Source organism: Porites lutea, chromosome 8, assembly GCF_958299795.1.
Source record: "Porites lutea chromosome 8, jaPorLute2.1, whole genome shotgun sequence".
Lineage (NCBI taxonomy): Eukaryota > Metazoa > Cnidaria > Anthozoa > Scleractinia > Poritidae > Porites > Porites lutea.
In genome coordinates this window covers 10,318,806-10,332,185 of record NC_133208.1, presented here as the reverse complement: position 1 = coordinate 10,332,185, position 13,380 = coordinate 10,318,806, and the positions used below count along the sequence as shown (strand labels likewise).

The following is a 13,380-nucleotide window of genomic DNA, read 5'->3' as shown; positions in this document are numbered from 1 at the left end:
TTTAAGCACAAAAACGTCCATACCATGCATTTTTTATTCGTGTTTAAACTTTTATTTGAAAAAAAGGGAGGGGGAATTTTTGGCGACCACAATTTACCCTCTGGCGACCAAAAATTTATACTTGATCGCCAGTTGGCGCTCGTATTAAAAAGTTAATTTCGGACCCTGATTTATCAGATACATGTATAATTTTAAGCACTAAGCAACAGCCTGTACATCTGTTCTTAAATTAAGTAAATTAATTAATGAATGTTAATACTGTGGGTTTCAGAGAGTGATGAGCAGAGGAAAGATGTTGGCAAGTCTGTTGGTGAAAGTCCCGAGAAAGCTGTATTAAGAAAGGTAAGTCTTGTATAAGACTAGGTGCAGCCAGTGATTTTGATACCTCTGCTTCCTGCGTCCCTGCGTCCGACGCGAAATAATTCATGGCATGTTTAATTGCGCAACTTGTAACAATCATCGCACTTTGTAGTACCTGTCTCAATTTGTAATAAATCCATTACACTTTGTAATACCTGTCGCAATTTGTAATAAACCGTGTCGCACTTTGTAATAAAAAAGCTGTCGTAATTTGTAATAACTGTCCATCGCACTTTGTAATAAACTAAGCTGTCGCAATTTGTAATAATTCGATCGCATTGTGTTATAATGTTTTGAGAGTGATTCAACTTACTTCGTCAACATTAATATAATGCTAAGATATGCATGGTACTTCATAAACAAAGATGATGATATCTGCTAGCACGTAACATCTATGTAACATTTTCTTTGGTCAAACATGCATGTCTTCCGCTATAAATTTTTTTTGCCTTGATTTATCACGTGACCAACTAGAATCGCTTCTATGAAAGACATGAAACTTCCTGTGACATATCACCAAAAAGATATGAATCATGTTTAAATTCAAAAATATTTAAATAACAACATTTATCAGAAAATTCATGAATAATCTAGTATTCGTCGTCGAAATCCATGTTTGCTTGCCACGTGACACGTGATGTCTGGGGGAGGGGGGGGGGGCTGGGCTAGGTAGGTAAGCACCGCCTGACAGTGTATGGTTTTTGAGGATTTCGAGCCTTTTAACCCTAAGCTTTATTTGTTTACATTCACAATAAATATATTACAAATACAGACTACCTGCAAAACAGCGGAGCTAATCGAGGCAGGTAGTATGGAGACGTGTCTATTACCCAATATACAATATTTTTCTAACGACATAACGATATACAATAATTACGAAATTACAATAATTACATGTACAAGCAGCTAGGGGAGTGATAGAAAACTTGTAGATGTAGACGTAGATGTAGAGGCCAACGAAGCCACAAGCACATAAATAGAAACAAGAAAAGTTTAAATTCTTTTCATTTCATTTATCAACGTATCTATTTCAAGATAAGAATTCTGTTTGAAGACAATTTGAAATAAGGATTCAGTTATTTTTTTCTTTAATCTATATTTTGGGAGCTGTCTCATAACATCTGGAATACTGTTCCAACTTTATTTAGCGTAGCACAGAGGACAGAGAATAACTTGTCAACATTAGGTTCTCTCTCAGAAATTAAAGTCTGCCAATCAATCTGTTATGAATCATGTAAAAACTTTTCCTCTGAAAAGTGTGAGTAATCACGAAAAGAGCATTTCACTTTTTTGCCAATTACTGTAAGAGAGCGCACAATACAAAATTGAGTAAACTGATCAGTAATATCCGAAATTACATTTACCACTTATAATATCACCATCAAGTTTATTTGTAAATATATTATCAGTTAAGGAGAAGGAGTTGTTATGCACGATAATTGAGCTCATTTAATAAATGAGTTTGAAAGTTTTCAAGATTGTGCTTGAGACTTCGTATATTGCTATGTATAAGAGAAAACTGTTTAGAATTAGATTGATGGCTGAACTTATCTTTGAATTGATAAAAACCATGTGGTGAATGATATTTGCAACGAATGGGGCGGAAAGGTGGGAGCTCAGAGTCAGACTTCTCATCAAGATTTAAGCTAAAAAGATCAATGTCGTGAAGGCTAGGCAAACGCTCCTGCAGCTTAGTACCATCAAACTCTTGGTCGATGAACTCAAGGCTCGCTTCACCTTCTCGATTCAAGATGGCTGAAGCGCTGCTTTCACTATTGACATTTCTTACAATACATTCTTGGTCCGTAACTCTGTGCTCCAGCATCTTCCCCTTTTTTTTAGCTTCCTCGAGCTGCTTCTTCAGCTCTCCGTTACTGTTTTTAAGGGAGTTTACTGAGTCGGGCATTAGAATTTGAAAAGAAATTGACAGTAACTGGAAGCGTAAGAAGACACGTCGTGTCAGTACACGCACATGCGCAAGAATATCATTTTTTACCTTATTGGCCTTGTGTCTTTGGTTTGATCCTTAGATGGGGTAACTCAAGTAGTAATGGATGGTTTATTCCATCCTTTCCATCTTGTGGGGAAAAAAAAGTAATCCTGAACACGCTCGGGACAATTGCAAGGTCTTACGAGTTGTACATACGCAGGGAAGAATTTTTTACTATCCTCACGGTATTTGCTTTAGAGGGCTCCGTATAGAAAAAACTGTTTTAAGATGGAATGAGTACTCCTTTTGTTCCTATATGGGACCAGATCAAGAGAGAATAATGGACCAAATGGCCAGCCGGCTCAGTGTTAGACCCCAAGTGAGTTTTATAAAAACAGGTACATATAAAGGTATTGGCCAGGGACTAATTGGATTTTGTGTTATGTTTCTGTGGGGGTTCGACGGTTTTGGTGACTTGTTTTGTTCATTTACAGTAAACATTTTGAATCTTTCCAGGCCTCGTTTGATTACGTTGGCCAAAATGGTATAAGCGTCTATCCAGCGTTGATCTAGCACTCAAAGTGTCATTTATCTTGCCTTTCGTGCAGCTCGAAATTATTTCTGAGCTTTCTGGTGATAAAATTCTCTTCTCTTTTCTTTGATTATGAGGCCATTCAAAGACAACACTCAAGTTTTCAATATTGTTTATTTGTAAACAAGAATTTTTTTTATGCCTAAATCGATTGAAAATTTTCCACAATCGATTATCGCATTGCTTTTAAGCGATTACCACGTTGCTTTTACACAAATGCAAGATATTTTGATAAATGATCAATTTTATACATGTATACATGTGATAATCGCAGATTGAAATACCAGTACGGCAATAAAAAGTATTAGTACATTGTATTTAAAAGGTAAATGTACCTTTGTCATTCAAAGTTAGTTGACCAGGAGTAAAGGAAGGACGGGTGAGGTTAACAAAATAATTTCTTCCAGTAATGGCCAGCATTGTTATGACGTGCACTGTAGTTACGTTTGTATATTATGCTCTTTTTGCAGGTTGTACCAGTGGATAAACCAGTTGTAAGGAGTGTCAAAAAGACAGAAGTCATGCAGGATATTGAAAAATGTAAAAAGCTATGTTGTGTTTGTCTATTTTATATTATGTTTCGGTTTTTATTCTTGGTTTGACGTTTTTCTTTCACTAATTTTCATACAACATTACTTTACCCAAGAACAACGAATAATTTAAAGCAAGGACCCAAAAATGAGCCTTCTACACATGTACAAAGTCTCTGTTGTCTTGTTCATCTACCATGTCAAGTGATAATTAGATAAAAATAACGTAAAAAATTGTATCAGGGAAATTTTTTTAACATTTGTTAAAATTGAAAGTTCAAATAATATTATTCGGAAATAGTGAAAAACCACTAGGTGAGGCTTTAACATCAATATCCAATGAAGGTTCTAAGCACAGTGCAGTATGACTTGTATGTTTTTTGTCTGGTATATTCTTTCCTTCATCTTTTTTTGTGTGCTTGGCCTTTCTATTCCACTAGTTGAAAATAATAATTTTTTACCCTGCAGACTTACAGACACTTGAACCAAGTGAAAATGCTGGAGAAAAACTTCAAGTCCTGGAAGGAATTGACAAGAAACTTAGACAAGGTGGCCCCTTTTTTGTCTTACAATGATATTAGCCTCAAGCCATGCCTTAACATGCTTGAGTATTTCGAAATTTTAATGAATAATCTATAGTACTACATGTACATACACGTACATACATGTGGATAAAGCTACTTGTTAAGTTACTCTTCCTTCCATACATTCCCTTAGCCTGATGGGAACTAACAACAGTATTAAATTAATTTATATGGAATTTATTGTTTTGAGTCCACAGTTGTAATATAACATAACCCGTGATCTTTTCTCGTCTGCGAATTGTGAAGTGAGGCGCCCAAACAAATATTCTTTTATCTCAATTTTCGCTCTTATCATGAAGCTACTGGTCCAAATTGAAAATATTGAATATCTGTTGAGAAAGGTTGATCGTTATTATAATTTTCCCCTTTCAAACTCACGTCGAAAGGATTGGAAAGTGTCAAGCCCGCACGTCTAACGTTCACAGTAATTGTTCGATCGTACACAGTCGCAATTCATCGAACGAATGTTTTCACTTTGGGAACGAAAGCAGAAATAGTTCCAACGGATGTCTGAACCGTTCCAACGGATGTCGCAATCCTTCGAACAGATGCTAATTTTGTTGAAATGGATATGCAAACCATTCGAACTGTTGAACGATCGCTTTGAACGGCTATTTTCAAACATTTAAACGGATACCGACCGCTTAACCTCTTGGAACGGATAACCGTTATTATTATACATTCAAGTCACTAGTTCTTTTCTGATTGGGACGTCATCTAGCTGTAGATCATACAATAATCATGTCAAGGACACTCAAGGTCGCGGGTAATCATGTCAGCTATGACCGCGGTCCATGATTTCTAAGGGTAATCATGTCAAGTTCGAGCGCTTTGTGTTGCTTGCTGTCAGTGAAGAAGCAAAAACATGACTTCCAGGTTTGCTTCGTTAACCGAGCAAGACATCGAAAAGTAGTTGAAGACAAGGACTCACAAACACAAAAAGGTCGACGAAGGTGGCAAAGGAGCTGTTTGCTGATTACTTGAAAGAGAAAAAACTAAGAGAACCTGAGGAAAAGAAAGAGTTGGAAGAAACTTTGAAAACATTTTATGTCGAAGCAAGAAAGAAAGGATTCGTTCAATGTATAATAAAACAATTATTAGATTCGGTTTTTGTGATATCCAGAATAATTCAGCCTTGGGTTTCGGCTGATAACCCCTACCTCGACCTTAATTATTCTGGATATCACAAAAACCTCATCCAATAATTGTTTAGTGTCCGTTTTACCTTTCACGGTCAAATATTGAAAGATAATGATAGCCAAGGATAACTGTCAAAACAAGTTTCCTTGCCAAGGTTCTACCCCAGGCAGGTCGGAACCGTGTGCCACTGAGGTGAGGGGCAATTATGTCGTTGCATAACTAATAGCATTGTGTACATGTACTTTGCTTGGCCAATCATGGTGGAACATTAATTTTACCTTTCAGCGGCTGGCTCTAGCAGGTTGCCATGGTTACCTCCTGTGCAAGGCTTCCTTCTTTTCTCCAGGTCCTTCTACGTTAAGGGCACCTGCTATTAAGCTCATTTTTGTCAAGAAGTTTAATAAGCTGTAATCATCCGAGTATTTGCTTTTCCTACATGAGCCCCTGCCATTAAAGCCCAAGTTTCACTGTAGTAACTCCTGTATGCCTCTTGTTGTTGTAGTTTTCAAAAGGTCATCAGATATCACCTCTGCAAAAGCTGTTTGTGGAACCTGCAAGGACATGTGCCCAGAGAAGGTATGCATTATTGTTAACCGTCTTTTTAATTCTTGTTTGTTTGAAATTTCTTAATTACAGTAGGGTTGTGCCCGCCTGTTAGCCCCTGGTACCTTTTATTCTATGGTGACTCAAATTTTGTTTTCCACAAAAATCATATGCTGGTTACCCTGAATTTCACAGGTTTAGAGCATTGGGCTCCATTCAATTTTTCTTAGAGCACAACCTTGTACAGGGTTTAACATAGAGTCAAGTGATGATCTCCTTTTCCTTAATGTAAAGCATGGCGTTTAGGCAGGATAAATATCGTGCAAGTATAAAGTGGAAGCTCTCGCGGGGTGCCAAACAAGGTGTCTGCAACTAGACCTGCCCACTTACGAGGATCGTTCTCATATGCAGCCACTGGAGGTGTAAGGGTTATAGATGGCTCCTTAAGGGAGTTTTCCTAGCTACAAATAGTGCTTGTTAGTGCTTGGCTATACTGTTGTTTTGAAGATGTTGTAATTATTGTAAGTCACAGGCATAAAATTCAAGTGATCTTTTGAAGATTTGTATTGTGACGAACAGCGATATCAAGTCGATTTATTAAATTACAAATTCAGGGGAGAATGAGATTTCACTTTGGTTGTCCACTATGGGAGCTTAAAAACAAATGCCAAAATTGAACTCGATCGTAAACCCTGGAAGTGTCCTCGGTTGTTTACGGGAATGTAAAAAATACATAGTTTGTATGGGAGTTGAGACAGGGTTTTGTGAAGGAGGCGATAAGTAGAGCTTGTCAGAGTGTGCATTACGAGAGCTTCCACTGTGCTTACATGGAGTCATTGCTTATTGTTTCCAATAATTGATTGTAATGTTGCGTTAATGTACCTGTTGTAGCAAGACCTTGTAAAATATTATTCTTTTACTACAGGAGAGGTACATGAGAGAATACCAGAGGAGGTTAAGTGTGTTTGAGGCAATTCCAGGAACTGGCAGCATTGTAAGGCTGAAATTTCTCTATTGTCAACAGTCTTTATGTTTTGAGTAAACCAGTCATCTTTAAGTGTATTGCTTGTTATAATGTTATTGTATTGTTACTTTTAGTTATTTGCTTAATACATTTTTAGCTCTTTAAAAACTATTTTATCAATTATTTGGTTTTAAATAGGAATCAGCCTCAAGTGCATTTATAGAACAGATAGATTGTAGATGTAATAAATTATTTTTTTGATAGTAAAAAAGCAGTGATATATGTAAAAATTCTTACTATTAATCTACTTATAACAAAAGATATGCCTTTTTGTCTTCCGAAGAATAAACACTTAATTGGTATTACTGTGGAATTCTGAAAGTAACAGCCCTGGTTGCTTTTGGATTTAGCAGGCAAAATAGACTGCTACTTAGTTTCGGTTAGCCGTTACTTTCGGATGGTTAAAAAACGTTAGTGACTCAAAGTTTCCGACACAAGCAAGAAACTTAAAGGTTATTCTGTTCATGCATGTTACTAACTACCAACGTGAATAAAGGAAGAATTAACAAAAAGTCCCCAAATGTTGATGCCATACTGGGCAAAAGTAACGGTTGCATTTACATGGCAGTGTAACTGAAAAATCCAACTAGTGGTCTACAGTCGACTCTGTCTTAACGGACACCTCTGTAAAACAGACACCTAGAGTTGGTCCCTGCCTTTCTTTACTCCCTTTGTTTGACTCTCTATAAGACGGACACCTCTCTAAGACGGACACTTAGTGCCGGTCTCAAAGGTGTCCGTCTTAGAGAGAGTTGACTGTATTATCAATGCTGCGTTCTCATTAGTTGAGCTACTACTAGGCTATATGTTGTGGCCCACTAGTAGCGAAAAGTCGCGGCTTTTTGGCGGCAAAAAAGGATTAAATTGTAGCTTTAAATTGACCAACTTGCTGAATTTTACTAAAACAATTATTCCTCTCGCCCTCATGGCCGCTATTGACTCAGAGCAGAAACTCATAAGGGGTTGAACAACCCCTTATGAGTTTCTGCTCAGAGCCCATTCGGGCTCGAGGAATAATTGTTAAGAAACGTTACATTAAATACAATGTGGTATTTCATCGTAGTTGAGTGGTAGTTTTCAAAGGGCAGCTACTTTTGGGGCGCCATTACTTTTGAGGTTCAATGGGAAGGTAAAAAATTATTTTCACTTTGGCGAAACGTTGTTTTGGGGGGAATCGTTACTTTTGGAAGTCTATGGTATTTATTATACAGTAATGTATTATTAAATGATGATGTAACTTTACCTACTTTTTTATTACTTTCAGGATGAGAATCCACAAGTAGATCATACCCGTGCAATCAAAGAGTATGACAGATCTGCAGCTGACAAGGTCTGTTTTATGCCTTTACTTTCTATTGTTTTTTTTTTCTATCATCTAATCATAAAAAAATAAGTCTTACAAAAATTCCCTTAACTTGGCAAAAGTTAATGATTTCTTAAAGGTTAACAAGTTTAAATTGGTGCTAATGTTTGCAATTTTGCCGCTGTGGAATGACAGTTTTTGGCTTTTTCAACATGTTTGTATTTAACAATTCTCAATGTCGCCAAAACAGAGTTTAGGATTATTAGCTTGAGGCAGAAATGACTACACAGTAAACAGTAATGTAGGTGGCGTCCAAGTTCACCATGCAGCCCATACATTGTACACTGTATGTGACAAATCTCTCTCGGAAGGCCCGCATACATGTAATCTCAAGAACGTTTCCTCAAGTACTGGTGCACTTCAGAGGCTGTCCGCGTAAGAACCGATAAGGCAATTTCGGTCTATTACGGATTTCCCTGATTTTTTCAGTGGATGATAACTGTCCTGTCCCATAAAGAAATATCACATTTATTTGAACCAATAGTTCAATTTTGTCTCTGTATTAGATTTTCTAGGTCACCTAAAACTAGCCAGTTTGCCGTCGGAAGTGGTGCGATTTTGCTGAAACTTTACGGCTCTGCCAAACCTGCCTTACAAAGCAAAAGAAGCTAATTATTTATACACACGAAAGCTTCAACTAATAAATAATAGTTTTAAGGTTTAATGGTTGCATTCTGTGGAAAGTTGGCTGAGATATGATTTTTTTTTAAATGACCTTTAATTTTCTTGGCAGGAAAAGTAATTTGCATAACTAGAGCTGAAGAGTAATTTTGCAAAAGTGGCACCTGATCCAGACTCAGGTCTATGATAAATCAGAAGTACTAAGACCAGTCTACTAAATTTGTGGGCATTCTTCTTTGAGTGCTGTACAAAGTTCCGTTAATGTTCCAAAATTCGCCATATTCACCGCAAAGCTGGAATTGTAACAGTTCACATGATCGACTAATTTCCCCGCTTATAACGTTTCTAGTTATCAATAAATGTCATTAGACCCTCTAAATGTTGGAATTTTAAAAACATATGGAGAAAACTTGGTAGTCGCTTTTTTAGTCAAACTTGCTTTAGCAAGCGAGACTAAAAATGCAGTCGTTTTTTTTTGGTCGGTCTTCCCAATGGTCGGCCATGGTCCCAGGCGTTGCTAGCTGAGACTGTGAAAACTGGGGATAAGAATCGTGACGACTTTCGTTGTATGCAAATGAGTATTGTGATGAGTATGCGGTTTAATTTTGTAGATGACTGAAATAACGCGCAATTTTTATCACGTAGTTCTTTGCCAAAATTTTTTTCTTCCATGTAAGAAATCCGCTTTATTATTTTTTCCGACCAAACAGGTTACGTTTCATCCTTATATGACATGGTAAGGTGATAAAATCGCAAGTGCAAAACAGACATAAATTAAAAACTGTAAACACGTGCTCTCTCTAGAGAGCTATTTGTAATAATTTGGTTATGACATTCACGTACGAAAAACTAAACACAGAGCTGAATGTGACAGAAGGGATAGTTTTGTAAACACATGTAGGGGGTCAGGGTTGCGCAGAATCTGGGAATGAGAATCACGATGCTCTCATCTGCACGTTTGGAAAACAACGTACAATTTTCAGAATGCTATGTTTTGAGAATAATAACTTGGACAGACTAATGCATTATACGGTCATGTCGCTTACAAATCCACACGCCATTCGTGGTAGACCAACACTAAAAGCTGTCGAGTGGTTTCGGAATGGGTCGTTTCACGAATTCTGTCGTTTGAAAGCGTTGATTACTTTGGAACAGTTGATTACTTCAGTGGTCGAAAAAAAGAACAATCTTCATGAGCAAAACTTCGGGGTTCACTGGAAAACTAGGATCGAGAATCGGGGATCGAGAATCGGTTAAAAAAAACTTGAAAATAAAATAAATAAATAAATTGAGGATCGTGGTGATGTGGGTCGCAGATAGTGTAGATTTCAGAAAACATAACCCCGCTGGCTGTACTGAGCACTAAATGTAAGTAAACTACTCCGAGTCTGACTGAATCAGTGATTGTTTTGATGAGAAACTGAAATTTTCCTGGAAGTGAAACGGCTTTATCCCAGTGATACTATGATAAAATGCACGCTGTGTACAGCTCTAAACATTGTACTCTGAGATGGCGTAAACATCAACTGCACGAAGATATTAAAAGCAGATACTAAGCAACCATGGAAAGTGTAATTACTTTCACGCAATTTTGATATCACCTCTTAACAAACGGACCACAAATTCAACAGGAATTCGCGCGAACTTAATTAACTGTCTGTTGTATAAGGTTCTGCTAAACTTACACTTTTCCTGTGCTGAACAAAAACTGTACCGAGCCGTATCTTGTCTGCTACATAGAAGGTATATATATTTATACTGATAAAAATCAATGTTCAATTTTTTGAGTATAAAATCTCTGAAAGAGTTCTCCTCACTGCAGCGATATCAATGTGCAGAAGGTTTTCCTGTCTCTCTTTGCAGTTTCTACGTTTTGAGTATTTACATTATGACATATAACTCTCGTTTTGTATTCCAAACGAAAAAGTAGCATAACAGCACCAGCTGCCAATAAAACTTATCTCCAAGCAAGCGAGACTCAACGCTACAAAGAGCATTTTTGTTTGTTTTTTTTTCCTTGTCGAGAGCTATGAAACAGGTCATTTTTAGGGTCCTTCCCCATGGTGAGTTTTGGTTATAGGGTGTCAAAAATGTGGGCATTTTCACCATGCCGGGCTCGATGGACGTGGTTCGTAGAACCTCGTTTATGATCCTCCTTCACCATTCATTGAATTATTCTGTGTAAATCAATCTATATTTTAGTTTATTTGTTATTACAAGGTAAAAGAAGTTGAACTTGCTTTGATGCGTTTACTTTTTATCCGGATATAACGTTGACGTGGGAGTGTGGACATTCTTTCTAGGATTGGAAACTGTGAAAAGAAATCTAGTGATAAAAAGAAAACCTAACGATTTCGACACCTAATCTCCACCGATGTTTACCTTTCTGTAAGCACCAAGAAAGGTGGCTTCGGGAAAGAATAAGGCCCGAAGATAATACTCGGTGGTAGAAAAGAATATTGACTGTTTGTTGAACGTTGTGCTTCCTTTCAACGACAACAACGAGTCAAACGTTCGAGCTGCTTACAAAGCTATCTTCTCGATTTTCCTAAAAAACATATTTCGACGAGAATTGACCTTGTAGTAATTTTTTAGGCTAAACTGTGAAAGATCAATTTCCTGAACTCCTTTTTTATTCATGGGAAAGGCTTTTTGTTGCGCGCGGTACGTAGAGACACCTTTTTGACCCTCTTTTACCATTCATCAAATTATTCTTAAGTTTTTACCATTCATTGTATTATTCTTTAGAACTTTACTTTTCAGCTTATTTGTTGCTATGACGGAAGAAGAGTCTTGCGCATGCGTGGCCTTGGCATCAGCTGAAAACCGTGGTAAAAGGGTCCACACTCTTTCCAACCTCAATAGCACAGCATAAAGGGAAATCAAAGTGTTTCCGTTAAGTTGAGGACAAGCAATATTGTACGCCGCTTTGACTAAAGCGGGACCTACCCTAGAGAGTACTAGCGACGAATTATAGCATGTCACAGTTTGAAAGTTTTCAAAAAAATGATGCCTTTAAAAATGATGTTCTCTTGAAAGAATTTTTTTTGACACGACTGAGTATGTTGAAGTCAATGATTAAGAAAACTAACATTTTGGAAAGTAACCTAGTTACCACCAGAGTTTAGCTCTATAACCAGAGTATAATACCATTAACCGACGTGATACAACTTTCCTGGACTCTGCAGATGACTGCACAGGTTGTCGAAACATTAGTCAATGTCAAACACAACAGTCCTATTCAGGACTACGTTTACCCGGACGATGAAACTCAACCTACTTTTGAAATGACTCCTGGATTCAAACCTTTCACATGATAAATAGTGGTAGAAAAGAATACAGTCGAACCTCTCGGTACGGACACCTCTCTAATAACGACTCTCTCTATTACGGACAGTTTCCAATGTCCCGACAAAATTCTCATCTATTTTCTTAGAAAAAAACCTCCATAATACTGATTCTCTCTAATATGGACAACGGACACGAAATCTCGGCCCCAGAGAGTAAATTCGTATAGACTAAACCTCTTTATTACGGATACTACTGTGATCAGGTGCCGATCCCGAATCCCGATCAGGTGAATCTGAACAGGTTGAATTCGTTTTTGACACTCTTTTACCATTCTTTGTATTATTCTTTGAAACAATGTTTGTCAGCTTTTTTAACTTAAGAATCATCTTGTACATGTGTGACCTTGGTACCTACTCAAAATCGTGCCGTAAAAAAATAAAGGGTCGACAATCTTTCTTTTTTTCAGGCTTCTTTACGCAATTGTATAAATTGCGTTCACTGCGACGATCATTTCATCATTTTCATTTCCGCAGTTCATATATGATTTATTTCATATATCATTAACACTCATTTATTTCACAGGAACATATGAATCCACAATTGACCTGCACCCAACGTCAGTGGCTTCATAGCTCAGTTGGTAGAGCATCGCACTGGTAATCGCGAGGTCACGGGTTCAAACCCCTTTGAAGTTCTGAATTTTTTTTCAGGCTTCTTTACGCAATTGCATAAATTGCCTTCACTGCGACGATCATTTGTTCATTTTCATTAATCTTTCCAACATCACTAAAAGGAAATTAAATTGTTTTTTATCAGTTTGATTACAAGCAATATTGTACGCCGATTCGACTTAAGCAGGACCCAAAATTTTCGAAGAATTATAGCATATCTCATTTTGCTAGTATTAAAAGTTCATGTCTTTAAAAAAGGTGTTTTTCTTTTTTTAAAGAAAATCTCTTTTGACATGATAGAGTAGATTTAAGTCAATAATTAAGATGCCTTGCTGAAACGAGCTGCCATCTAGAATGATCGAAAACTAACTCCAATGAATTAAGAACAGCTATGAACTGTGTACCAAACCTGTCTAAAGAACAAGAATCTTTGATGGAGTTAGAAGATCACATAGAATGCATGTATGGTGAAATATGTTTCGAAAGTGTCTATTTTCCACCACTGGGCATATTGTACGTGTACCCGTTCATTTTTTCGGCCCTTTTAACAAATGTTTTAAGATAATTGTGTGAATTGAAAATTTACCCTAGGTACCCTTGTGACATTATTGTGACCAAACCTTATAACACTTGATACATTATTACATTTGTGGACCAAACTTTATTAAACTTATCTCTTCATTACATTTGTGCCCTATACTGCTACTGCAATAAACTCATCAGTTACCTTG

At 37.1% G+C, this 13,380-nt stretch overlaps 1 protein-coding gene across 1 annotated transcript in view; it reads left to right on the top strand.

The window, feature by feature from the left end:
- The window catches only part of LOC140945174 (germinal-center associated nuclear protein-like), a 111,417-nt gene that overhangs the window by 27,091 nt on the left and 70,946 nt on the right, over positions 1-13,380 (top strand). The window contains exons 6-11 of the mRNA XM_073394228.1: positions 272-342; positions 3,353-3,422; positions 3,881-3,961; positions 5,639-5,712; positions 6,605-6,673; positions 7,968-8,033. Of these exons, the coding sequence (XP_073250329.1) occupies positions 272-342; positions 3,353-3,422; positions 3,881-3,961; positions 5,639-5,712; positions 6,605-6,673; positions 7,968-8,033 (431 nt within the window). The remainder of the gene's footprint in view (positions 1-271; positions 343-3,352; positions 3,423-3,880; positions 3,962-5,638; positions 5,713-6,604; positions 6,674-7,967; positions 8,034-13,380) is intronic.